Source organism: Vicia villosa, linkage group LG5 (genome assembly GCF_029867415.1).
Source record: "Vicia villosa cultivar HV-30 ecotype Madison, WI linkage group LG5, Vvil1.0, whole genome shotgun sequence".
NCBI classification, from domain to species: Eukaryota; Viridiplantae; Streptophyta; class Magnoliopsida; order Fabales; family Fabaceae; genus Vicia; species Vicia villosa.
In genome coordinates, this window is record NC_081184.1 from 150,024,233 (window position 1) to 150,052,204 (window position 27,972).

Below are 27,972 nucleotides of genomic sequence, written 5' to 3' on the forward strand. Positions count from 1 at the left end.
CGATTTTGCGCCCCTGAAGTTTTTTTTTTTGTAATCCACCCCCTATAAAACAAAGATTCTGTTTTCTCCGCCCCCTATCCCTTGTTTGGCTGACTGTGCATGAGGAATCTGGCTGACTGGGCATTTGAATCCCTTTTTTTACTATGTTTAATAAGCAAAAGAATTCAAATGCCCACTCAGTCAGATTCCTCATGCACAGTCAGCCAAACAAGGGATAGGGGGCGGAGAAAACATAATCTTTGTTTTATAGAGGGCGAGTTACAAAAAAAACTTCAGGGGGGCAAAACCGAATCTCGCCCTAATGGCAGGGAGCATCATATATTTAACCCTTTAATTTAAAAACAAATTTTTTACATTTGTTACTAATGTATTTTTTTTATTCATTTACAATGATGGATCCTATCGCACTTTCACCTCATACATGAGTTTGATCGTGTGCTAGGATATACTAAGGATTACCCATATGCTAACATGTATTGCTCCCATAAAGGGAATGATGGTGTGCGGCCATTTCATGTGTATATTGACGGGACTCAACATGATGACATCGACTGGACACCATACGTCATTCACCTGGAACTATTCCCTTAGACTCCATTTCATATTACTCCGGGCGGTTGACATGTAGGAGTAATTTGATGTACATGTATTTGTCAGAGGGACGCATGCGTCAATTTGGATTTGTGCAGATCATTTTGAGATCCCCTTGGCGGTCGCTCATATCAGCATCGTCTATCGACATCTTGATGAAATATTAGCAGATTACGAGAGTTATCTGGTACCAAAGGAGTGTCAGAGCATGTTTGCCACTAGTCAGTGGCATTATGTTAAGGGTTACATGACTTGCTTCTATAATGTGTCACACCCTATTATGACACCAAACGCTCCTAGACGTCCACCTAGGGCTGCTCATAAGGAGATCCTGGAGAATGAGCAGGTTAGGGATGACTGTGCCATTGATATGTTGCCGATCTGTCGAAATATTATGCGGATTACGAGAGAGGGCATAGAGATTGAGCTGTTTGAGATAGGTGGAGAAGATGCAGTTTCCCTAGCACGTTCTATTCTTACTAAGACACATAATGTTTTGGGTTATTGGCAGCAGAGGAGAAGTCGGGGGTTAGGATTAGGTATACGTAGTATGTTATGCCTTTGTATGTATTTTCGGATGTTTTATAACATTTTCCATACTTTGAAAACTATGTTTGTAATATTATGATTTTTTTAATTATTAATGCATTTCCTTATTTTGAGATTTTAATGGTTGAATTTAATTATGGATTATGGCATTGGTAGTCCGATTAAAATGACTTTGAATTAAAAAAAAAATAAAAATTGGACAATGTTTCTACCCACACTTCATGCAGCAAAGTTTTCAGATATGTATATCCGAAATCACCTCAGAAATATTCGAAGACGCATATTCGAAAATTTCATTGAGTGAATAAATGATAATAATCATTGAAAAACGATGGAAAAATGAGTTCATGAATGCTTTCAGATATGTATATCCGAATACATTCAAAAAAAATTCGCTGATGCATCCCCGAACCAATATCTTACAAAAATGATTTATAGTATGTTTGGAGACGCATCTTCAAAAATTTCTAAGAGCATTTTTGTATTTTTCATATGTGTGAGAAAAGAAATTGCCTTTTTTAATATATATGAGAATAAAAGTAGAGAAATTCTGGGTGATGCGGATAGTTGGGCTCTGAAAATTTTAATACCCAATAGCAAAGCCCATTAATATTTTTGAATGTAAAGAAGCATAATAACCAAATCATATACCGACATATACTTAACCCCCTCATCACGCACACCCCAGAGTTTAGAAGATTAGAAGAGAAGACTCAATTTTCACGCTCACAACACAATCACATCGCCACCGAAGAAGAACAAAATCTACGCTGAATTCGGTAAGATAGGTTCTCTATTTCCCTATGATTATTTCGGAATTTGGGGGTATACAAAAATTAGGGTTGTTAGGTTATGGTTCTGAATCTGATATTTAGGAATAGGGTTCAGAAATTCACTCTTTTCTATTTTCTGGTTCTGAATCTTTTGAAATAAATTGCTTTTTTACATCAGAGGGAAGTGCTTCTTGATCTATGGCTGCTGTTGGAGTAGAAGTGAAGCGTGCGGATGGTGCACCAGAGGAGCATTGCTCTGCCAAGCTAACCAAGCAGGGTGAGGGGCTTCGACAGTACTATACTCAGCACATCCATGAGCTACAGCTCCTTCTCCGTCAGAAGACGCATAATCTTAATCGTCTTGAGGCTCAACGTAACGAGCTCAATTCTAGGGGTTTGTTAACTTTAACTCTAATCCTCTTTTCATTCTGTAGTTCCTATATTTATCAATTAGTTGGTTTTTTGTTTCTGCTACTGTTATTGTTCAATTGGTAAGAAGAGAAGATCATGGTTGAGAGTATGGTTGGGTAATGTGGAACTTTACAAGGATGGATGCTAGTTACTCGTCAACCGTGTAGGAGGAATTGTGAGTGGTAAACAGTTGTGAGGCTGACTTAGTCATTGACAAACACCCGTCTTTATATGGATTTGCGCGTGGCCAGCATGGGGAGTGGGTTTGGGATTATTACTATATATACACAATCTCACATTGGGAAAAAAAGCTAAACAAGGATAAGGTTTATGTGTTTTTATTTTGCTATTAGAGATTGTGTTATGAAGTCTGTCGTTTTGCAAGGAATTATGCCCTTTGAGAACTGTTTTTTCAATGTCTTAAACTCAAATGATCAGATTTTGATACATACATCAGGTTATTGATGAATAATGATTATTAATTCAAACTGCTGATTAAATTCTTGATTTATCAAATAAGTAATATAATATACATGGTAGACGCGAGCCCTGGCGCTCCTCCCTCTACTTTTCAAATTTATAATTTCTATTACATCGAACTTATTATAATGGTTATTATAGAATCAAAGCATTTTCTTTGCTGTAAAATCAGTTGTGCTCTCGTGTGCTATATCACTTTACACATAATAACTTATACACCTTCAAGCATATGGTGTATTTTCATACATTTTCAATGTCATTGTCAAATGATTTTGCGCCCTAAAAAATAAATATCTGGATGTGTCCCTGATTCAATTGCAATTTGGACAGTGAGGATGCTTCGTGAAGAACTGCAGCTTCTTCAAGAGCCTGGCTCATATGTTGGTGAAGTTGTCAAAGTTATGGGCAAGAACAAAGTGTTGGTCAAGGTCAGCTAATTTTCCCTTCTAATTTGGATCAAAAAAATTTTCTCCACACTTTACTGCTATATATCAATCTATCATTATCATCTGCTTGACTTGACATCTCTGTCTTTATCTTCATTTTTCATTATTGCTATTATCTGTGCCCCCTCACTCTGGTATAGACAAATGAGTTTGAATGTTGTTTGAGCTTCAGCTTTGAATCACGAGTTGTCGCGTCTTGTGAAAATATTTCATTTACCTCCACCAGAGTACTATTTGAAGGACACTTATGCATCATCTGATCCACTGGCTTTACTGTTTTGTCTATTCATTGATCTAAACTCTGCGTTTCTAACCCCCTTATTGATTAATCTAAATACTTATGTTAATATTTGGAATTATACATTGCAGTCTTTCTTAAATGCAAAATGAAAATTTCTGTTCTAAATGAGTTTGGATGGCTCGTGGGAGTTCTATTCTAGTAAAATCACTCTAATAGTGACTAATATCCGTTCTTCATTTTTCTGTTAGTCATGAACTCATCAGTGTATGAAATTAATAAAACAATAACAAAAAATCGTAGACAGTTCTTAGTTTGCCATTACTTTTCTTCAGGTCCATCCGGAAGGGAAATATGTTGTTGATATCGACAAAAATATTGACATTACGAAGATCACCCCATCTACTAGAGTTGCTCTCCGCAATGACAGTTATGTGCTTCATTTAGTTCTTCCAAGCAAAGTTGATCCATTGGTCAATTTGATGAAAGTTGAGAAAGTTCCTGATTCTACATATGACATGATTGGTGGTTTAGACCAGCAGATCAAAGAAATAAAAGAGGTAAGTTGTATGGTATTCTTTTGATACTAGTATTTGAAAATTCATTACCCTTTTTTGGTCTCATGCATGTGATCAATATTACAGGTCATTGAACTTCCAATTAAACATCCTGAGCTGTTTGAAAGTCTTGGAATAGCTCAACCAAAGGTAAATTCATGAGTTATGGCTGAATTTTCCATCCTCTGTCAGCATAGTTGCTGCTAATATTTATTTTTGCTTACTCTCTTTTACATATTACAGGGTGTCCTTCTGTATGGGCCTCCTGGTACAGGAAAAACATTGTTGGCTAGGGCAGTGGCCCATCATACTGATTGTACATTCATCAGGGTGTCTGGTTCTGAGCTAGTTCAGAAATACATTGGAGAAGGTTCCAGAATGGTCAGGGAACTTTTTGTTATGGCCAGGTTTGACCTCTTTACTCAACTTCACCCATTAATTGTTTGTTCCTTCACGGCAAAAGTAATAGTGAGAAAAATATGTCTTCTTGATTTCCGTGACCTTTATGGCTGAAGATATATCTGTGGAGCACAACTAAACTTAACCTAGGATGAACATAGATACGCAGTCAATATAGTCAAACATGAGATCTTAAGTAGGATCGAAAGGACAAAAAAGATTGTAAAACTAGGATTGTAGCACGAGTCACGACACATAAGATCTTACCGAAGGGCATAATTCTAATTTCACTCATACACACACAAGCATAAAAATTATAATACATGGACAAAATAACCTATAAATCACCATATTCAACCAATTTAGTTAATAACTCATAATCATCCTTCCTTAAGTTAATGGAACACTATTTGAAGCCATGCAGTGTTTTTCTAGAAATAAAAAGATGAAACAGGGTAGTTTCAAGGAGAGGATGACAAAACAAGAACAGGGATGAAGGACAGCATTGCAGAGGGAGGTAGGGAGGATGCTATCACAGTGAAGAAAGGGTGTAAAGGGGAGGGTTGAAGATGACAATAACAAAGGGGGAAGGACGAAATGTTGAAATTGAAGAGCAAAATGGGGAAGGGGAGCGTTGAGGTTACAGAGAAAGGGAGAAGGAGGAGCCATTCGGGTTTTAGGGTTAGAGGATGAGAACTGAGATTTTAATTTTAAGTAAACCGTTTGTTAAATAAAAATCTGACCCAGTTAAAAAGGCCCAATAAAAATAGAAGCCCAGCACGTTTAGGTTTACAATCCTGCTAAAAGACCTCGATCCTGACCATGCCGGCGACCGAAAACTATTAGATCCTACTACCCAGCACTCGATCTTGCCTAAATTGTTGGTAGTAAATGAGTTTCTGAATTTTAAATTTGAAATTGTATAAACGATATATTCGGTGTGCCTATTTTGTATGTTATTTATTTATTTTTTTTATCAATTTCCACTCACTGGCCTCTGAAAAGATTAGATGGACATTTTTATCTTAATAAACTAGGCCTCACAATTTTGATTCACAAGTTTCCTTGCCCAGCTAATGTACAAGAATGAAATATGCTATCTGAAGATTTGCTTAACCAATATTATGTATTATGATGTAATGCTTTTCCTTTTTTCACAGGGAGCATGCTCCATCAATCATCTTCATGGATGAAATTGACAGTATTGGATCAGCCCGAATGGAATCTGGAAGTGGCAATGGTGATAGTGAGGTGCAGCGTACTATGTTGGAACTTCTAAACCAGTTGGATGGATTTGAAGCTTCGAATAAGATCAAGGTTATTTGCTTTATAATGATGGTTTAATAGTTTATTAGAGGGGATTCAAAAACTAGCAATGTGTTCTGCAGTAAATATAAATCCGTAACAGATAGACATGTATTATTAATTCTATCTGACTCACTTGAGTTATACAATTCTCAATTTAGAGAAAATTCTGAAGAGTAAATTGCAATTATAGGTTTTGATGGCCACCAATCGGATTGATATTCTAGATCAAGCACTCCTGAGACCTGGACGAATTGACCGAAAGATTGAATTTCCAAACCCTAACGAAGAGGTTTGCATCTTTGTCTACGTGTTGCCCTTTCTTGCCCTTTGATATGATTGTACATAGAAAGAGGATACACCTTCGACATACTTGACAATTCCTGAAAATGACTGTATTTATTATTATGCAGTCTCGCCGGGATATCTTGAAAATCCATTCAAGAAGAATGAATTTAATGCGTGGGATTGACTTGAAGAAGATTGCTGAGAAAATGAATGGAGCATCTGGTGCCGAGTTAAAGGTATGTTCTTAATTAGCACTGCATTTTTTTTCTTTCCCGCTGCTCTATTATCATCTAGAAAAGGTCCTTTATCCCGTTGAAGCAATTATTTGTAGTAACGCATTTCTCTGTTTGCAGTCATTGATAAAGTGGCTGCCTTTCATTTTCATTTAGTATTTCCCAACATGCCAGGCATAATCACTCACTTCGTTTGATGATTGAGATTTCAGAGAAATTTTACAATGTAAATCGGAACTAAAAGTTTTAACCAACATTAATGTGTTTTGTTGCAGTCCAAGATATTATCTCACGTCATGAGTTAATTGAAGTGTTTTGATAGTAAAAAGTATAAAAGTGGGTGAGGTTTCAGAGAAATTTTACAATGTAAATCGGAACTAAAAGTTTTAATAGACATTAGGTGTTGTCCAAGATATTATCTCACATCATGAGTTAATTGAAGTGTTTTTATAGTAAGAAATATAAAACTGGTTGATATAGATCAGTTCATTTGAGTGCGACGAGCAATAAAAAACCGCAAAAAAAAGCAGCACGAGATTCGAAAAGCAGCATATGCCTAGGAACAGAGTTATCAATCCCAGAAAGCGGAGTGGAGCGGCAGACCCCAAAAATGGGATAGTGTCCCCAGTGGAGTAGCGGGATAACCCCTATTTGACTATTTTTAGACTAATTAATTATAAGAATAATCGATTAAACTTATATTGAATAGTAATAGAGTTATTAAATGACTATTCACTTAAGAAAAACAGAGGTAATGAAAAACAGATGTAAAATCAAATACGTAAGATTTATTTATTTTAAGCGTAAATCTGGATTTTCGCAATCAAAACAGTTCAAACCCGCTCGGGCCGAGAAGCGCCCCGCTAAACATCAAATAGCGGAGGGTCACTGCTTTGGGCAACTATTGCGGGATAGCGCCGCTATCGATAAGCCTAGGAATAAACACTCACTACATACATATATAATTGTAGAAGTAGGTAGTGCTGCAAAGGAAGAAAAGCAAAAATATGATTAGGTTTTGTTTTTGTTTTTCTATTTTAGATGATATTTTTTGTGCCTATAGGTTTGTAACGAATGCCTGCCTATTAACTGTTTTTTTAAAGTCCCGAGTCTGTTTTTTCAAAGTCCTGAATCACTGTTTCAGAACTTTGTGGTTATATACTTATATATGGTGCTACTACTGTATCTCACAAAATTAGATCCAATCAGCAATTAGCCAATTGGAATTGGAAATAATCAAAGTATGACAAAACAGGTTACTGATGAATGATAATAGTCAAATCAAATCCTTGATTTAATAAATTATTAATTTATCCAATAAGTAATTGATATGGAGGGCAGGCATGGGTAGTGGCTCTCTTCCCCCACATTTCAACTTTATATTTTCTATTACACAAACTAATTAGGATATTTTTTTTTAACAAGAAAGTAGGAAGGTTATTTAAGAACAAGTGCATTTGCTTGACCAAAAAAAAAAGAACCAGTGCATTTGTTGCTTTAAAATCAGTTAGCCTATCAATTGCTATTTCATTTTACGCACAGTTACTTACACACGCATGCATATTCAAAGTTATTAAAATTCATGAATCCTGGAAGAAATTACTGTTTTTACACACTTCCAAGAATATGATGTATTAAAATTGTTTTTGTTGTACATCTTCAAAGTACGACTATTAATAGTATATTTCTCAATCCGTGGCTTTTGGTCCACCCTTGTGAACTATTATATGCTTATAAACTGTGATAATAGTAGTAGTGAGTTGATCAAATGGAATCTGCATCTTGAGTCTAATATAATCAAATCATACAATAAAAGCGGTGTATGGACATGTTCAACAGTCAACACGGCATATATGTCTCACAAGTGTATAAACTGCACATAATAATGAGCCACCAAACAATATTGCATTATTCATTCTAGGAAGATGGTGGAAAAAAAACTATTGTTCTGTGATTGTTTTATGGATCAGACAAGAAATAATATTAGAAAAAGTGAATAACTATGATTTTTAGTATTCATGCCAAAGAGAATGTAGAGTAATTAATTTGTTAATGCTGTAGCCAGCTGTTTTATTTGAAGTGTGTGCTAGCCAGGTTGATATTCAATTTTTGATGCTCTTATGTAGGCTGTATGCACAGAAGCTGGAATGTTTGCTTTGAGGGAGAGGAGGGTACATGTGACACAGGAGGATTTTGAGATGGCTGTGGCTAAGGTCATGAAAAAGGAGACGGAGAAAAACATGTCATTGAGGAAGTTATGGAAGTGATTTGTATTTTATGTTTCTGGTGCACATTGTCCTATGCAGATTAACGGAAAACACACCTTATTGGTCTTTCAGTTTACAGTCACGCTGGTGTTCCTCTTGCTTATGTTGACTAAGTTATGTACCAAATCATGATCCTTTCCTGTTCAATTGCACTTTTTGTTACTCTAATTTGGAATTTGTATGATTTTAGTTCCATTATATTTTCTTACTTCACATTAAGTTCCTTTATTTTTATAATTAAATTCTACTAGTCATTAATGGATGCCCCGTCAAAAAAAAAGTTCAATGTTAGCAGGACCTGGATATACTAGTAGTTTAGAAGTTAAAAATTATAAAGATTTTGATATAAATTAAAATATGGATTGAGATTTAAGAGAGCAAAATTTCAACATTTTGGCTTTATCAAAAGCAATTTTAGAACTGTATAATTGATTTTGGAGTCTCAAATTCTAAAATAGATTTTTTTTTAAAAGCCAAGGATAAATTTCCATTAAAACAAAACAGAGGCACAAGTCATGCCCGCAAGCTACTAGAATACTAGAATTTGTTGCCCGCAAGCTATTAGAATACTAGAATTTGTTGTTTCCAGGCTCAAGTCATGCCTGCAAGCTACTAGAATTAATTCTTCTAAAATAGAATTGATTATGATTTTAGAATTAATTATACTGGAAGCTACTAGAATTTGTTGCTTCTGAAATTTAATTGGTTAAATTATATTTTTGGTCTCCCTATTTTGCCAAACTCACGATATCAGACCCCTTAATTTTTTTAAAACAATTTTAGTCCCCCATACCTATTTGTAAGCCAAAAAACGCTCAGGTGTACATTTCTTTTATTACGTGGCATTAAAATGGTTGTCATGTCATTTCTAAATAACTAAAAACAAATTAAATTAAATTAAAAACACTTGACTCTAATTAAAAACAATATATTGAAAAGTAATGTTAAGTTAAAAAGCAAAATCACTTTTCTGGAAAACAAAAGCGTGAAACGAGAAAAAGGAACGAGGAAGAGGAAGTTCCATTTTTAAGCAGAAGACGATACGAGTAAGACGATCAAACATCTCCATTGCAAGGGTCGCATCGAAGGTATGTGTCTGACTATGTAATAGTTGCGAAATGTATTTCATCTATTTTGATACTGAAACCCTATTTCTCCCATCTTTTCATTTGTTGTGAATTTGTAACAGTTGCGAAATGTCTTTCACTTATGGGCAATCATCGTCCATTAATAAGGAAGACCCAAAATTTGTCGCGAGGTTTGTTGATTACTGCATTGAATGTTGTTACCATGTTGATTTGTTAAAACAAATGTTTTCACTGAATGTTTTTAACCTTACTGAATGTTGAAAAAAACAATTTAATGTTGATGTATTTTTGTTGTTATTTTGTTCTAGACTATCTCAGACTAATTCAGTAAGGTTGACAATTAATCATGGGGGTACATTACTTCAATATCCTTGCAAGCTTTATGTAAATTGAAAGGTTGAAGATATGAACTGGAAATGGGATATTGATATAATGTCATACATGGAAATTGAAGAAGTTATCAAGAATTTGGGCTATGTAAGATTCAAATGTCTTTGGTATCATGATCCTAAGTATTCATTTGAGCGTGGTCTTAAACCTCTAAATAATGACAAAGATATTTTAAAATTTAGGGAAGTTATGTCTGGTTATGAAAGTGCAAATATATATGTTGAGCATGTAGTAGATGAACCAAACGTTATAACGGAAGATGAATTAAGGGCTTATGTTGAACCTATTCAAGAACCAATCATTATTGACTCTGACGAGATCGAAAGGGAAGAAGTGCAGGCTGAGGAAAAGGAATATGTGCAAGTTGAGGAAAGGGAAGAGGTGTAGGCAGAGGAAAGGGAGGAAGTGTAGGTAGAGGAAAGGGAAGATGTACAGGTAGAGGAAAGGGAAGAAGTGCAGACTGAGGAAAAGGGGGAAATGCAGGCTGAGGAAATGGATGAAAGTGGATATGTTAGTAAAGAGGATTCAGATTTTATTCAGGAAGATGACGATGACTTAGGTGATATTGAATTCGATGACTTAGAGGAAGAAGATTGGGATTGGACACATGAAGTACCTAGTCATACCTTTGTGCAAGAAGAGTGATGGAAACCAAGTGTCTTCAAACCAAGAACCAACAACAGCAGCTGATTTTAATGAAGGCAAACAAATTGATTTAGATGACCTTGATACTCCCCTTGGAAGTGAAGATGAAGGTGATGAGCATAGGTATCCCAAAATTAAAATGTTTGATTCCGGGGAAGAAATGAGATTTGAGCTAAGAATGACTTTTGCAACAAAGAATCTTGTTAAGGATGCAGTTTTGTCGTATGCAATGGAAAGCAAGAAAAACTGGCACTTCGATAAAAAGGATAGCAAAAGAATAGTTGCTAAGTGTGAAAAGGAGTGTCCATTTTATATGAGATTTAGTAAAAGAGTAGGAAACCAATTCTGGCAGTTAATAAGTCTTAAGGAAGATCACACTTGTCATAGGACAGCGAAGAATAGGCAAGTTAAAACCGAGTTGCTAGCTAAGAAATTCATGCATATCTTGAGACATACACCAGAAATGATTCCAAAGGGATTGATAGCACAAGCATTTGAGAAATGGGGAGTGAAACTGTCATTTGCACAAGCATACATGGCCAAAACACGATCATTGGAACTAACTCAAGGAGCTTTGACTGAGCAATATTCTCATTTGAGGAATTATGCTGAGGAGATAAGGCAATCTAATCCTAGTAGTACATTTATAATTAAGTGTGGCATGTCTAACATTGGACCTGTTTTTGAGAGAATATATGTATGTGTAAGGGCGTGTAAAGCTGCATTTGCAAATACACGTAGGCCTTTAATTAGACTTGATGCATGTTTCTTGAAAGGTGAGTATGGTGGATAATTAATGGCAGCAGTAGGCAAATATAATTGACATAATTGACATTGTGCACTTACTGAATATGATTTACTGAATTGTATAAAATTGCAATTATATTGTGAACTTGTACAAATTTTGTACATATTGACTGGTACAGAATTGCACTTATACTGAATGGTACAAAATTGGCATATATTGTGAACTAATATATTACAATTGTTTATGTGGTACTGATATAGGAAAACAAGTTTTTTGGCAGCATATTCATACATTGTACTACCTTCCAATGGTCCAAGACTTTGGCCAACAGCTCAAGGGGAGCCAATTCATCCGCCGGTAATGAGAAGAGCTTCAGGCCGACCCAAAAAGAAGAGAAATAAATCAAATGATGAACCCACTTCAAGCAATGTATTGCCTAGAAATTTGACTACTGTAAAGTGTAAGACTTGTGGGAACCTTGGACACAATTCAAGAACGTGTAAAGGCAAAACGACGGCGGATCGACAATTGGCAAAAGGAAGTAACAAGGCAAAAAAAACAAAAGACTGTTTCAAACAACAAAGCACCTACCATTTTGATGCAAGAATCCCAAGCGCCACAAACTCAAGAGAATACTTGATTGCAATGTTCTAACTGTTTCTTATATTTGTAATGGATCACTTTTTGTCGGTACAATGTTGTAAGATGTATCGCTTTTTGTTGGTCTAAAGTTGTAAGATGCATCACTTTTTGTTGGTTTAATGTCGAATTGATGCAGATATATTTTGTAATGGATTACAACTTTTATGTGTAACCTATTGTTAATGACATATCGATTTGAAATATATTTTTTTATCCCTTACAAATTGCAAATTGCAAATTACATGTTTGAACTATCTTTTGTTATCTCTTTTATCAGTAACTTCATATCAGTATCAATAACCAAAACATAGCAGTAACATTATCATATAATTATCATAACATTACATATCAGTAACCAAAACATATCAGTAACATAAAAAATGCTTATAACATTGTTAATAAGGGGACCTTACAACAATACTAATACAACATTACAACACTAAACCATCAATTGAAGACAAAACCTAACAACATTACTAATACAACATTACAACAATACATAAACAAATGCTTTTGTGATCAACATCCAGGACAAAATCAACAAACTAATCAGTAACTTGATCTTCTTCTTTAGTTCATCATCACTCTTCTTTATTAAACCATCTTTCTTCTTCAACTTATTAACCTTCTTCAATAGAGAGTTAATCACTTCTTGTGAGCGGTCTGGTATCTGCTCATCATACCAATCAAAAAAGGAACAACATTTCTTTCCATGTAACTAAATTAAAAGTAAAATAACATGAGTCAGAAATTACCCAGAATTTTAAGATGAACAATACTAAAAATTAGGGATTCTTACTGTGCCTTATATAAACCACAACCAGAGAACCTCCGACCTAAATTATGAGTTGTCCAGGAAGTTGCAAGTGGGAAATCTAACCCACAATAACATTGCATCCTTCTCCTTCTAGAATGAGAAGACAAACTTGATATTTGCACAGATTCAGAATCCATTACAAAGAAAAGGGAAGAAGATACAGTAGGGGGAATTTGATTCACGCTTGGAAGAACATACTATAGGGAATAAGATACGGTAGGGAAAATTTTGATTTACGCTTGGAAGAGAACGATGAAAATTAGAGAAGAAAACGATGGAAATTGATTTTAGGTTTCAGCATCAATATATTGCAATATATTTATAATTATGTGTTTTTAATTTGTTTTTAGTTATTTAGAAATGACATGGCAACCAATTTAATGTCACGTAACTAAAGAAAGGTACAACTCAGCGCTTTTTGGCTGACAAATGGGTATGGCGGACTAAAACTGTTTAAAAAAAAATAAGGGGTCTGATATTGTGAGTTGGGCAAAATAGGGGGACAAAAGTGTAATTTAGCCAATTTAATTCTTACATTAAAGTTTGTTGCTCTACTCATTTTATTTACTTTTACATATATGTATCTAAACATCAATCAATTCTATTAAATTCAATTATGTCAAATTCAATTGTATTTACCCTCAGTCTAAAATCACACTTAATTGATCAATTCTATCAAACTCAATTATGTAAAAATTAAAATTGACTCAATTTTTAACGAGTGCTACAAGTGCTATCCTCTATATCTTGTTTCGTTCTTCTATCATCATTCTACAATAGTAGTCTAAATAAGTATATTGTAGGTAGTTTTTTCTTATATCTGATTTAACTTTTTGAACAAATTTAAGCTGAAAAACATATTTGATTCACATATATTTTGTAAAACTATCTTACAAAAATTGGAAAAATATAGAGGCATAACAATTTTATATTGGATCGGGAAAAATCTGAATAATGTGGTGAGAATTTATTTATACTCCTTGTAGGGGTGAAATAAATATCTGAAAAACTCTAAAATACTTTTCGAAGATACGTATCCGAACGCATCACAAAGTGGTTGTTTCGGAGATCCATCTCTGAAAGCACCTTTAATGCGTGAGAAAGGTGTTTCGGACATGCATCTATGAAACCTTGAACAATGATATTTTTAAATCATCAAAGTTTTGATACATAATTAGATTAAAACGATAATAAAAACGCAAACAAAAAATGATAAGAAATAAAAATATATATAATAAACACAATATATTGTTTTGAAATGATAAAAAATAATACATAAATTATTCTGGAATAAAAATAGGCATAGCCTAACGTGTATGCATGATCCTCACCCGTGGCCCCTGCTCTGCCTCCTGTATCCCACACACTCACTGCCTCCTTAACCATCCTTTCTAGGATGGCCACCGCCTCATGACCGCCCCTCTCAATGATTCCTAAGGCCAAAGTCTCTTGCCCAATCAATTATATTCGCCAACAGACCGACATGAGATCAGTGGCATGGTCATCTTGGGTCTGCTGGTTCTCCAAGTTCTCTTCATGAGCTGGCCTAGATGCACGTCCAGGAGCACCCGGTGTCATGATAGGGTGCGACACTGTGTAGAACCATGTCACATATCCCTCTACACAATGCCAACAGTTGGATGCTTGCATCATCCGATACTCCTCTGGCGCCATATGATGTTCACAATCCTCAGAATTGTTTTCGGATATGCATTTTCGAAAATACCTGCGACTGACGTTTTTGAAGCTTCAACCTAAATCACCCAAAAATGCAATTTTTACACTAAAGAGTCACGTTTTACAAATTATACTTCAACCTATTAAATTTAAATGATTCTAAACAACTTATTATACACATGCAAAGTAGAACAAGGGATTATGAGAAACTTCTTCAAATTTAGAGCTTTGAGAGTTGTTGAAATGTGTTGAAATAAAGAGTTGAAATGAGGGAAGCAGCTTCAGTGACTTTACTATGCTGTAACTTTGGTGACTTTAGTTCATTTTATAAATGAACAAATAAATATATATTATATTGATGAGAGAAATTTTTTATTTAATCAAAGTTACGAATATTTAAAGTCACTGAAACGCTTTCCTAAATTGAGTTGTAATTAGTGGAAATGAGTAGAAATTAGTTCCAATGAGTTTTGAAAGTAGAGATTTTAGAGTTTTGAGGTGTTTGAGTTTGAGAATAAAACAAAATGAGAGGTTTCTATCATGGATTTAATGTATAAACTCTAATTAGGATATGTATCTTCGAAAAATCCCAAAATCTTAAAAAAAAAGTGGGTTTATTTGTTAAGATCAGGGTGTTTCGGAGATGCATCTCCGAAAACACCCTTAAAAAATTAAAATGTGGTGTATTTGGAAATGCATCTCCAAATTCAGAGGGTAAATTTGAAATTTTGCCAGAGACCTCTAAAAATTTAAGGGGTGTACAAAGAAATTCTCAATTGTAGTTTATGAGTAATTTTGGCCGACTTTATTCATGTCCTGCTTCAAATGTTAATTCTCAGTGAAACAGTCCTGAGTGTGAGTTTCATGTGTTTGTTAATAGTTTTAAATTGAATGAGATGTGACCTGCCAATGTTTATAAGTGAGAACAATTAACATACAAATGTTTCTAATATTTTCTTCTTCCTCATTTGCTATTTGTCAAGTCTTCATTTGAATGTTAAGTTGCGGATGATTAGCTAAATGTTTTTTTATTTTGATTCTTTTCAAGCAATTCATTGGTTTGACACCTTATTGGCAACTCAGTTTATCCAAAAGAGATGATATTGATAGCCACTCAGAAGAAGCAACATGATGAAAGATTTGACTGTGGCAAATAATTTGTTTCGGGCTATTGATCGCATAGTCTTGAAAGCTATTTTTTACAAGACATCAGCAAGCAAAGAATACATTTTAGTAATGAATGATGAAGTAGAAGAACACTTGGGAATTAACAAATCTTCCAAAGAGACAATCTATTGGAGTAAAATGGGTGTATAATACAAAGCTCAATGCAAATAAAAAGGTAGATGAATATGCTGCAACTTTAAATTAATCAAACATACCAACATCTAAGATTTTGCAAAACTGAAGTTCATTCAAACTTAAGGTTTGTAAACTTCAATCCACACATGCACATAGTTATCTTCTTAACTTAATCAATTTTTTGGATTCTCTACTCAATAACATACCAAATGAAAAATCCGGAGTTAAACAACTAAAAGAATGCTAGAAGCATAAAAGAAATGCCGCAAAATCAGCTCTCATTTTTGCGAACTGGTTGCTCTTCTTATTCGCTCGAAGATCCGGTGGCCATCAAAAAGTCCCCCTCACAGACAACTTCACCTCCAACATATGCCTTCCCTTCCATCTTTGCTATTCCAAATCGCTTTTGCAGTTTGATAAGTGTCATTCTCATAACTAAGGTGTCTCCAGCGATCACAGGCTTCCTAAACCGTACTTTGTCTATACCCGCAAAGAAGAAATTCTCGCGAGAACCTCCCACTTCAGGTTGTAACATAACCAAACCACCTACCTGTGCTAGTGCCTGCATAAAACACCTCACATTCATCACCACCAGCCATAATTGAAATGTGAAGAACCATACCAACATACATATTCTATTCACAATCTATTTAGATCATATGAACATTAAGTTTGTTAATGGTTCTGGACAAATGAAGAGATGGAAAAAAAAAAATACTAAACAAAAACTATATGATGTAGCACTAAAACCAGTTTCGCTACAAATGCTTCAATGATGCGTATAACACAACAAAAATTGAGTAGAAACATCTCTTATAGATTTCCCTCAATATTATAGATAAATGTAGCGCTTGCTTATGTTTTTCGGAATTGCAAACCTCAACGACACCCGCTAACAAATTCATAACTACTATCTCTTATCCATGGTTGGACCTTCATAATTCACAAATCAATTGCAAAACTATAGCTCCAAAATACAAGCAATCACACCCACATTTTGATAACTGCCTAGATATTTTCTAAAATCTAAATTTATGTAGAATGAGTTCTAATCTAAGAGTATCAAATAAAAGGATAAGAGCAAATAACTTCATTAGTACACAACTAAAAGAAATTACCTTGTAATAGACAGATATCAAAGTTCAAACCTTAGTTAGGTATTTGATTCAATCAACTACACAGCTTAGCATATCACAGAAAGCACAAAATTTAATACTTGCAGTCTTGCACAAATATGAAGCACGGACACCAGAAACACGACACCGACACTGATAATAATTTGGAAAAAGTATTTACCTCAACCATGAGCACACCAGGCATGATAGGTCTTTCTGGAAAATGTCCAGGAAAGAAGTTATCATTTATGGTTACATTCTTAATAGCCACTGCAGAAACTCCAGGATTGTATTCAATCACTCTATCCACTAGAAGAAATGGAAACCTAAACAAAACCCCCACCAAAACAACAAACAAATTTAATAACAAAAAAAAAAAAATTAACTAACCTAATAAACATATTGAACTGATACAATCAATAAAAAACCCAACTTTTACCTGTGGGGTAGAATATCACGAATCTGATTGATATCCAATATGGTAGGAAACGCAGGATACCCTGCAACAAAATACAAAATCAATAAACCATTAAAATGAGAAACTGAAGGTGGGTAAAACAAAGATGCATACTTAATTCAATTGGGGTGTTGTCTTTTGGAGCATTTTCGGAATCTGAAGAACAGGAGATTGAAAACCGTCTTGTGACATTGCTGCTCCTCAACTGGGTAGGTAGATGGAGAGATCTGGAGGTGGTGAATCTGGGAGATGGAGATTTGGGGGCGTAAGAATGGGGAGAAAGGGTGTTGGAGAAAGTAGAGGATGCCATTGTTGAGGTTTACGAACTGTGTTTGTGATGAATCATGTGAATGGGGGTGTGAGTTGATATTAGGGAGGTTAAACTAGGATATATTAGTACAGAGGCGGAAGTAACAAAGATGCATGTGCGAACTAACGAGTGTTGGGACTTTGGACGGAGTCTCCAACGTTGTTAATTGGTTCAACTACCAAAATAAATAAGCTGTGTCACTTTGCCATGTAATTTCTTTGAGGTAAAAATCAAGTTTGTTTTTATTTTAATAAAAAATTAATTACTTGTTTAAATGGGTTTTAATATTTAGTTTTTAAAAATTGTATAAGTTAATTAAAAAAACTGGTTTAAAAAAAATGAATAAAAGATGTTTCGTAATCTTACTTTTGAAAATTAATTAAAAAATAATTAATAAAAATTGTGACCTTTTTTTCTTATTTTCTTCTTCCAAAAATTTAAAACTAAAAAAAATAAATCTCAACTTATTTGAGTTTTCAAATAAGTTATCTGGAAACCGCCACCGTGGCGATGGGTTAAAGCTAACTGTGATGGAGCGTCGCTTAATAACTCAGGTATCTCGGCTTGTGGTGGTATTTTTAGAGACTACAACAAATGTTTTCTTGGTGCTTTTTCTCAGCCGTAGGTGTTTCCAACTCTCTCATTGTCGAACTCTCAGGAGCTATGGCAGCTATTGAGTTTGCTTATGAGAAGGGTTGGACTTTTTTTTGGTTTGAATTGGATTCGGTAGCGGTGGTCAGAGCATTCAAGCCGCCCTACAAAGTTCCTTGGCAGATTTATAATAGATGGATTAACTGTGTTAATATTACTTCCAATATGTCTTTTGTTGTTTCTCACATTTTCAGAGAAGGGAATACCTGTGCAGACTCCCTTGCTAACTTAGGCCTAGTTTCCTCTGAGTTTGTTCGCTTTGAGTCGCCGCCTTTGTGTTTGAGGGCAGATTTTGTCAAAAATAGGTTAGGTTTGCCTTTCTTTAGGTTTTTCGTCGCTCTGATCGGATTTTGGCCTAGTCCCCCGGTCTTTTTTGTTGTTCCATTATATATATATATATATATATATATATATATATATATATATATATATATATATATATATATATATATATATATATATAATCTTATTTAAAAAAAACGATACTTTTCATCAAAACAATTTTATAAAATTAAAAACTAAGTCAAACAAGTCCCAAGACTTTCTTGTTTTTTTTTCCAAAAATTTTATTGAAAAAATAAGATAGACATAAATGAAGGTTTAAATTATTAATTTTTAAATATATATATATATATATATATATATATATATATATATATATATATATATATATATATATATATATATATATATATATATATATATATATATATATATATATATAGGGGACGACTCAAGTGAGAACACTTGATTATTATGAGAAATGAGAACAATGAATCACGACCATTAGATTTAATTTTAATGGACTGGATTATTTTCTCTTTCTGTGTTGATTTAATATAAATATTAAGGATCATCGAAAGAGAAACCAATCTATTCCATTAAAATCAAATCTAAGGGTCGTGATTCATTGTTCTCATTTCTCATAATAACCAAGTGTTCTCACTTGAGTCGTCCCCGGGGACGACTCAAGTGAGAACACTTGGTTATTATGAGAAATGAGAACAATGAATCACGACCATTAAATTTTGATTTGTTGATTTTAATGAACTTGATTGGTTTCTCTTTCTATGTTGATTTAAAATAAATATTAAGGATCTTTAAAAGAGAAACCAATCCAGTTCATTAAAATCAACAAATCAAAATTTAATGGTCGTGATTTATTCTTCTCATTTCTCATAATAACCAAATGTTCCTATATATATATATATTTATAATACTAGGTGACAGAGTAACTTCCAATGTGTTTTAAAGAGTGGATCTTTTTCTCTGACACGATTAAGTGTTTGAAGAAGATTAATAATATAGTCGGACTCTTAGACCACTTACAATGAGTGTGTTGAATAATTTTTTTAATAGTTGGATCATTCCAATGGTGTGTTGAATGAGATGTTGAATATGATGTGGATTAATTGGTGTTGAAAATATTCAACATGTTGAATGAAAAGGGAGTGTGGACCACATCATATACTTTACAAAATCTTATTGGTTGTTTTGATTATTTAGAATTTTATTTCATCATAATTATTTTGGACAATTATTTTATAATAAATTAATTTTTTATTTATTTTTATTTTCACCGAAATTCATCATTTTTTCTATAAATAGAGACTTGGTTTATTTGATTTGGACAAAAAAAAATAGACTTTTTTCTCTCTAATTTTTCTATTTAGCCTCCAATAAATTCTTGTTTGTAATTCTAAACATCTTTTTAGTGAAATGGACCACAATAATAACCATTTTAACACCCAAAATTCTACTATTATATAGCATTTTAAGTTTTTTATAATTTAATTTTTTTTAATAATGACTATCCATACATCTCGTCTTTATTACTAGCAAGGAAAAAAATAATTAAAAAAATAAAATTAAAAAAATAAAATTAAAAAAATAAAATTCAAATAAGTTATTAAATTAAAAAAATCAAAATAAATTTTTAAATCTTAATTATTTTAATTTAATTTCAATCGATAATTGTTATTAATATATAATTACAAAAATAAAAATATAAAAGAAAATAAGAATATGAAATAAAAGTAGTGGAGTTGGGTATTGAATTTTATTAAACAAAATCATTGTAGTGAGTAAACATTGAATGAGTGTTGAATTATTAGATGGAAGAGAGAGAAAATGATGTGAAGTGTAAAAAGTATAAAAGAAGGGTGTTGAATCCATGAACCATTATACATAGTCTTATACTAATTATCCTAATTGAAGGTTTAATGAAACACAAGAAAAGGAGTTTCAATTGCGTTTCAAGATTTTAAAATATTTTTTAATTCCCCAAGGTCAAACACTACTCATGCATAAAGTAAATGAAAACAATAATATACACGAATATTTTTATCCTGATTCACCGTTAACAAGGTTAGTCTAGTCCATCCATCCAGGATGATGTTGCATTTAACAATAAAGGACTTAATCCATTAATCAAATAAACTTTTGATTACAACCTCAATGATAAACTATCATTGACATCTCAAAAAATCTGACTCAACTAGTCTCTTGAGGAAATCACCTCGATGACAAACAGTCATTGACATCTCAAGGCTCCTGACTAAAACTACTAGTCCTCAAGGAAAACAACTTCAATAACAACTCTTATTGACATCACAAGGATTGTGACCACAGTTGGTCCTTCTAGAAAATCAATCTTACAAGGTTAAGATTACAAGAATTATGTATACAAAAATGCCTTTTTGTTAAGCTAACTACACAGACTTTTAAGCATAAAAAGGTGAGACTTTAAGAGATATAAGCAAAAAGTTAGAGTGTTTCTCTTTTGTTGTCTCTGAAGATCTTCAATGTTTAGCTTCATGATATTCTTTTCTTTCTTGTTTTCCTTTGCATATAAGTGATTTCTTCTATTAGATTCACATATGCATTTTAGTGACATTCTTTTTCTCACTGACACAATAATATCCTTGAGTAACTCACAAATTTTCATTTTATGTGTGCTTCTTCTTCTTTGATTCTTCTATCTTCTTATGTGAGCGGCATTTTCTTTTTCTTTTGTTATTTCTCTCTATTTCATGTGTGTGTGTGTGTGTGTCTACATTGTTAACACATGATTATTCACTTCAATTCAATCTTTCCATTTCTCTTTAAACAGATAAAGAAAATATATTCATTGGAGAAAAGAAAGATTGAGTATCCACATAACAAATAGTTGTTGGAGACGTTAGGTAGAAGAGAGTAGAGTGGCTATAGCAGCACTAGGATGAGATGTGAGAACAACAACGGGACAATGAAGAATCCTTTATCTGGTTTGTAGTGAGTTGATAGGATGTTAAACTATAGTCAAGTGATGATGTACTTTAATAATATTTTCACACTTCGTCCCGTTACAACTAACATCATGAGTTAGAGGTAAAGTGTTTGGTGAAGCTTGACCATAGGTCAGATGTATTCTCTATACTTAACTACTTTGAGTTGGAGGCTTCTAATATGATATGATGAAGCTTAATCTGAGCGAGTTTCTCATTGATTAAGATATAATAGTCGTGGAAGGATAGATTCTCTCTCAAATGCCTATTGGATATATTCTTGCAGATGCATTGACTTGATAACCCATATTCCAGATTTATTTTGCAGCTTCTTTATGATATTCTTCCAGACCTTATCTCTTTGAATTAGAGATTTCTGATGACGTTGGATGAAGCTTGTTTAGACTTCAAAGTCATTCTTTATTACGTCAGATTCTGCTAGGTTCTAATAACGCCAATCTTCAGACTTCATTAGTCTTCATATTCCACTGATCTTCTAGATTCAATATATGTGCTTAGCTCAGCTTCTGGTGCAATTCAACTTTGACTACTTCATAATCAGTATCAGGATGTGCTGCCTCGTTGTCGTTAGATAGTTGAGATAGGGCGGGCAGGCATTGAGGGATGTTTCTTCCCTGAGGAGTCTAGTGCCAGGTGTATACTGGATTACATTATGGAGGTGGCACGGGGGACACTGATATACTGCAGACATGAGGAGTAATAGAGGTAGAGGAGTCGGTAGATGAGGTGGTTGACGTAGAGGAGGCGCTAGAGGCAAAGGAGGGGATGGAGATGTTGTCCGGCACACCCAGTAGTGACCGTGCTATTTATTTGATGTCTGTATTTTGATTTCATTTATGTATTATTTTATTATTATGTATATGCCATGTGACTATTTGGATGATTATGTGACATATTATTTTGATGTATTATATAAAATTGAGTAGACATATCACTATTTTGATGTATTATTCGGTTGCACAAAAAATTGTAGTTTTGGAGTGAAAGTTTAAAATATAGGAATATTATATTTCTAGGATGTCTCGTAGCTACATCTACGGAAATTCCCTGAACTGAATTAAGTTGAGTTTTTCCCAACGTTTACCATTTTAAACTACTTTTCCTGATATGTATCTCCGAAAACAAGGGACGTTAACGTAATTGCGTCAGATACCTAAGAATATCAAGGGATGGATTGAGATATTCTCTAAAATTTTACCTTAAAGAAGAAGATAAAAACTAATTATAAAATATATAAAAAAAAAGTTATTGGTTTTTTTTATATTTTTTGATGACTCAAAGAAAATATATATTTAAGGTTAATAATGTATAATAAACTAAAGGCCCCAAAACAAACAAAAACAAACTAAATAATATTTAAATAAAATTTTAACCAATATAAAATCCTATCTTAATTTTGAATTTAAATTATCTTTTAAAATATTATTTCATACTCTATTACTATTACTCTTCTCATACATCTATTATTTATAAGAATGTGAATTCATCTCTAACTAATTTTTTACCATAGTTAATCTGTTGTAATCTAATCATCATATCATATCATCATATCATACTAAATTATAATTTTAGAAGTTCTTTTCACTAAAATTTGCCGCCAAAATTTTTAATAAATAATAAATAAATAAAATAAAAAATTAACTAATTAATTAATTAATGATTAAAAATTCTATGTACATATAATTTCTCTCTCTTCCATAACTCACAATTATTCAATAATAATTATAATAATAATTAATAGTTGTCCACCAATAACTATCAATTTCCTCAAAAATAACCACCAATTTGCTTTTAGTATAAATTTATCTCAATGGAAGTTGTCCACACCATTTTCTTTGTTCAAATTATTTTGAATTTTTTGAATACTTCTTTTAGTTTATTTTGTGTGGAAAAGAGTAACTAGTTTTAATGATAGTTATCAAGGTTAAAAGATTTTTTCTTCTCTAACTTATGTAAGATTTTTCTCTTACAATATTGATATTTTGTTATATAAAAAATTTAAGTTAGCAATAGCATATATGCTATCATAGCCTAAGTACAAGTGAATTGCTACTTTAAAGTATATTAATGTCAGTTAATTATTACTGTTATTGTTATTATTTATTTATTGCAGTTTTACTAAAAATTCCTGCAAAAAAAATCACAAATACTTTAAATGGTAGTGACTAATATTAAAATACTTCTATTTCTCTAATATATGCTTGATTTATTTTCTTAAAATATTAATATTTTGCTATATTAAAATTTCGGTTACCAATTGACCCAATTAGATGATACTTAAAAGCATTATTTGTTTTGTTCAAGGATAATTTTTTAATTTTAACTTATGATCCAATAAATTCTTTTAAATTTCAACTAAGGCAATTTGTTTTACTCATTTTATTTGTAATGACTATAATAAAATTCAAGGATACCTTTTGAAGTAGGATGAAGTTTATCTTACATAATATATTTTCTCACATGCACAATGATATGATTTAATTTTAAAATTTACATAAAAAATAATTTAAAATTATTGATAACAACAAATAAATGTCAAGATATAAACACTACCTAAAATATCATTTATAAAAAAGTATTTAAAACTAAAAAATGAGTATTAGTGGTATATTATAATTATTTATTTAATTCTAACATCACAAGGTGTATGACATTATTTTTATTCTAAATTTTACAAACATTTACCTATATTTTACTTCATTTACCTTTCAATTAAATGTGTGGCAAATATTATATAAAATTTATAAACTTTAAAACAATTATTTTATATATTAATCAAAAGTTGAAAATATTTATAGCAATATATTTGACAATTTAATATAATATACCGTGCATCGCACGAGTAGACGTCTAGTAATAATAAAGCTAACTAACTTGCACGATGATCAATTTAGACTAATCAAATATCTTTAATAATAATTTCCATTAGATTAAAATGTGATATAAGTTCTTAACTGTGACCATGGGCGGATCTAAGCTCGGCAAGTTCAGGCGATACTCTCCTTCTAATAGTCGATTTTTAGACAACACCAGATGTAAAATTAATAATTTTTAGACAAAATTAAGGACAAAATTAGTAAAAATAGGGTGTGAAATTTTTGGACAAAATCAAGAACAACATTTTTAGACAAAGTCAATGACAATATTAGTAGAAATAAAATATAAAATTAATAAAAACTGTGTAAAATTTTTGCGCAGACTCCCTAAAATGTATGACTCCGCCAATGTGACATGTCATAAAATGTTAATTTTATATTTGTAAAAGTATATCGTTGTAATCTAACTGATGTTAAATCAGTTAGAAGACTCAACTGTATGTCTTTCTTCCTTTCTCTGGTTTTCTTTCTATATGTGCATATATTATACGAAAACAGATTGTCTAACTTAAACGCGCGAACTGCACTCTAACTTTAACTTATTTTACACCGTCGAATCCATCTAACATTGGAGAATAAGACATGTGGTTACCTCTTTCTTTCTCTCTAATAAAATAAACTGAACATATGAATAAAAAAAGACTCTAACATTCATCAATCGTCAAAGGGCCATCGCCGTACCTACTATTGCGTCAACCCCATCACACATAAGCTGCTACCTCTGCTTGGCTTCTCCGCCGCCATAGAACAAAGATCCAAAATGAAACCATGGTGGTGAAGTTGTAGAGCCACTCCGGGGACCGAAGGAGACAAAAGCAAGATAAGAGATGACCGGAAAAAGAAGAAAGGTGAGAGACGTCCAATGATATCAAGAAACGACAAGAGGGGAGGTGGTGTCGGTAGCTTGTGGGTACTGTGTAGTAGTGTACTCCTTCTCTTAAATTTTTTCCAACATTTTTCTTTCAAGTTTTTATTGAAGGCCACCTGACACTTTCTGAAACATTAGATTGATTAAACGGTGCTGGTGTTGTGAAAGTCACCCTACCTTTCCCGCAAAAACGGTAGGAAATCTGCTTCCATATTATACATAGATGAACAGATTTCATGATTTCATGATTACCTCGCTTTATGCCAATAAGAGCATCTCCAATGGTGCAACTTACATTTGAGTTCTTTATGGGACCCATTAAGCCACATCATATTAAAAGAATTTTTTTAATTTTAATTTTAATAAAAATCTGATATGGGTCCCACAACTTTACCTCATAACTTGATTTGATTGAGTACTACAATCTTTTAGTTGTTGCATTGCAATGCAACTCTATTATGACATGACAAATTTTTTTAATATTTAATTATTAAATTAATGGTACATGTGGAGAACTCAATAGAAGAAACTACCATTGGAGATGGTCTAACAATCTTGTCTTGTTGTATAAGCGTGACCATTATGACTATTAACCACCTTATCTCCTTCTTTATGATGAATAACTATGAATAATAAATTATAGAAAAATGCTAACGAGTGCTCTCTTAAGACTTTAAAAATAGTAAATTTATCTGGTAATTTGCGTATATAATGTCTCAAAAATTGAAATATTAAATTTTCTATAATTTTTTTTTAAATGTTTAATCATTGATTCCTTACATTTTACGATAATATCTTTTACAACATTAGACCCAATTTAATTGGTAAGAGAAAGGAGGTGCATGAAAGTTAGCAAGAACTCCAGGGATAATTGTGATTTCTCATATAAAAAACAATTAAAAACTAGGAAGACTAGTAGTACAGTTAATAAAAACGTCAATGTTGGCCTAGCTGCAGTTACAACATTGAATAGTGACAGTTTTCAGTTTCAAGACTAAAACCCATCGGAGGAGCATCGGGGATCGATTATGGAGTTTCACCAAAACCACCGTAATAACAACAATTCATCTCCACAATGCTCCTCAAATTCCAATTCAATCTCTTCCTCCTCCTCCGTAACAACCACCACCACCACCAACAACCCTAACCGTAACTCCAACGACCCTATGCACTCCTGGTGGGAATCCGTCTCCAAAGCCCGTTCCCGAATCCACTCCCTAGCCTCCATCCTCCCTCACCACAACCACACTCTCTCCCCCCTCGCCGACTCCGAACGCCCCGCTCTCTCCCTTCTCTCCTCCCCCGCCGCTTACTCCGCCCTCTCCTCTTCCCTCTCCGGTTCCCACTCCGATCCCCTCTGTCACTGGCTTTACGACACTTTCCTCTCCTCTGATCCTCACCTCCGTCTCGTTGTCCTCTCTTTCATCCCTCTCCTCTCCGGTCTCTACCTCTCCCGTGTCCATTCCTCCGATCCCCCTTCCCTCGCCGGTTTCGAAGCTGTCCTCCTCGCTCTCTACGCCGCCGAAACCAAATCGAGAGCCGGTAAACCTCTCCTTGTCACCATTCCCGATCTGTCGATTCCATCCATCTACCATACTCCCCTCCGCAAACCCCTTTCTGCAAACCCTAATCCATCCGTCGGCGTAATCTCACCTCCTCTCGAGCCTCACCTCGCTGTTAAATCCACCAAACGCGCCTGCATCGTCGGTGTCGCTCTTCATTCTTACTTCTCCCAGATCTCCCATATGCCCTCCTGGTCAAAGCTTGAATTCTGCCTATTCGCCGCCGGTTGGGCCGGTCAGGACTGCCCCTGTCGAAGAGAATTCGATCAAATCGAAAACCTCAACAATACTTTAGCTTTACGCCATCGTAATGGCGGTGATGGTGAAAGTGATGTTGAGATTGAGGAGGTTGCAGAAGCTCTGAACAGCTTGGAGATTCATCATGACCCTGATTGTGAATCTCCAAAGGGAATTACCAAAGGGGATAGAATCCCTTTACCTTGGGAGATTCTTCAACCTACATTGAGAATTCTAGGACATTGTTTGATGGGTCCGTTGAATTCTCAAGAGGTTAAAGATGCTGCTTCTTTTGCTGTTAGGTGTTTGTATGCAAGAGCTTCTCATGATTTAGTGCCTCAAGCAATACTTGCTACGAGAAGTCTCATTCAGCTTGATAACAGAACTAGGGATGCTGCGAAATCAGCTTCTTCTGCTGCTGCTTCAAATGTCAACACACCTACCAAAGCCAAGAAACCGGAAATGCTTCTAGTTTCAAAGTGATGATTATAAGATAAGATAAGATAAGATAACCCTTGCTGTATCTCTGTATAGTATATGGGTAGTAGTGTTTCGATATTGTTTTATCTGTTGTAGCTTTATACTCTAGCTGTAAGCATAGTTCCTGTTTGGATTATAGATTCTTTATAGCCGTGGTTTTGACCCTTAGTTATTGTTTTTAAGTTTATGTATATTTTTCATGTAGATTAGTTGTCTGTTGTTTAACTTTGTTTCTCAGTAAAGTTATCTTGTGATTTTGGTTGTGCTGTTGTTTGATTGTAAT

General features: G+C 33.6%; 4 protein-coding genes across 5 annotated transcripts; 3 read left to right on the forward strand and 1 right to left on the reverse strand.

Annotated features, from left to right (window-relative positions):
* Positions 1 to 1,762: 1,762 nt before the first annotated feature.
* Positions 1,763 to 8,750, forward strand: LOC131603138 (26S proteasome regulatory subunit 8 homolog A). 2 transcript variants are annotated; one of them, XM_058875398.1, is made up of 10 exons: positions 1,763 to 1,919; positions 2,092 to 2,307; positions 3,135 to 3,232; positions 3,824 to 4,048; positions 4,133 to 4,195; positions 4,289 to 4,452; positions 5,605 to 5,761; positions 5,943 to 6,041; positions 6,163 to 6,273; positions 8,397 to 8,750. In XM_058875398.1, exons 2-10 carry the CDS (start codon positions 2,112 to 2,114, stop codon positions 8,535 to 8,537), a joined length of 1,254 nt encoding a protein of 417 aa, XP_058731381.1. In that variant the 5' UTR covers positions 1,763 to 1,919; positions 2,092 to 2,111; the 3' UTR covers positions 8,538 to 8,750. The 2 variants fall into 2 exon arrangements, with proteins under 2 accessions (XP_058731381.1, XP_058731382.1); XM_058875399.1 differs by having other exon boundaries at positions 1,843 to 1,922; positions 2,090 to 2,307.
* A 1,872-nt stretch (positions 8,751 to 10,622) lies between these two features.
* LOC131605728 (uncharacterized) lies at positions 10,623 to 11,453 on the forward strand. The gene has a single exon (XM_058878052.1). The coding sequence runs from the start codon at positions 10,623 to 10,625 to the stop codon at positions 11,451 to 11,453; it is 831 nt and encodes a 276-aa protein (XP_058734035.1).
* A 4,434-nt stretch (positions 11,454 to 15,887) lies between these two features.
* On the reverse strand, positions 15,888 to 17,885 carry LOC131607769 (uncharacterized). Its single transcript, XM_058879729.1, has 4 exons — positions 17,533 to 17,885; positions 17,401 to 17,461; positions 17,143 to 17,287; positions 15,888 to 16,408 (listed from the first exon to the last, which is right to left on the reverse strand). The coding sequence occupies exons 1-4, from the start codon at positions 17,726 to 17,728 to the stop codon at positions 16,151 to 16,153; spliced, it is 660 nt and encodes a 219-aa protein (XP_058735712.1). The 5' UTR covers positions 17,729 to 17,885; the 3' UTR covers positions 15,888 to 16,150.
* Positions 17,886 to 26,306: 8,421 nt separating this feature from the next.
* On the forward strand, positions 26,307 to 27,958 carry LOC131603139 (uncharacterized). Its single transcript, XM_058875401.1, has one exon. The coding sequence runs from the start codon at positions 26,439 to 26,441 to the stop codon at positions 27,690 to 27,692; it is 1,254 nt and encodes a 417-aa protein (XP_058731384.1). The 5' UTR covers positions 26,307 to 26,438; the 3' UTR covers positions 27,693 to 27,958.
* Positions 27,959 to 27,972: the final 14 nt, after the last annotated feature.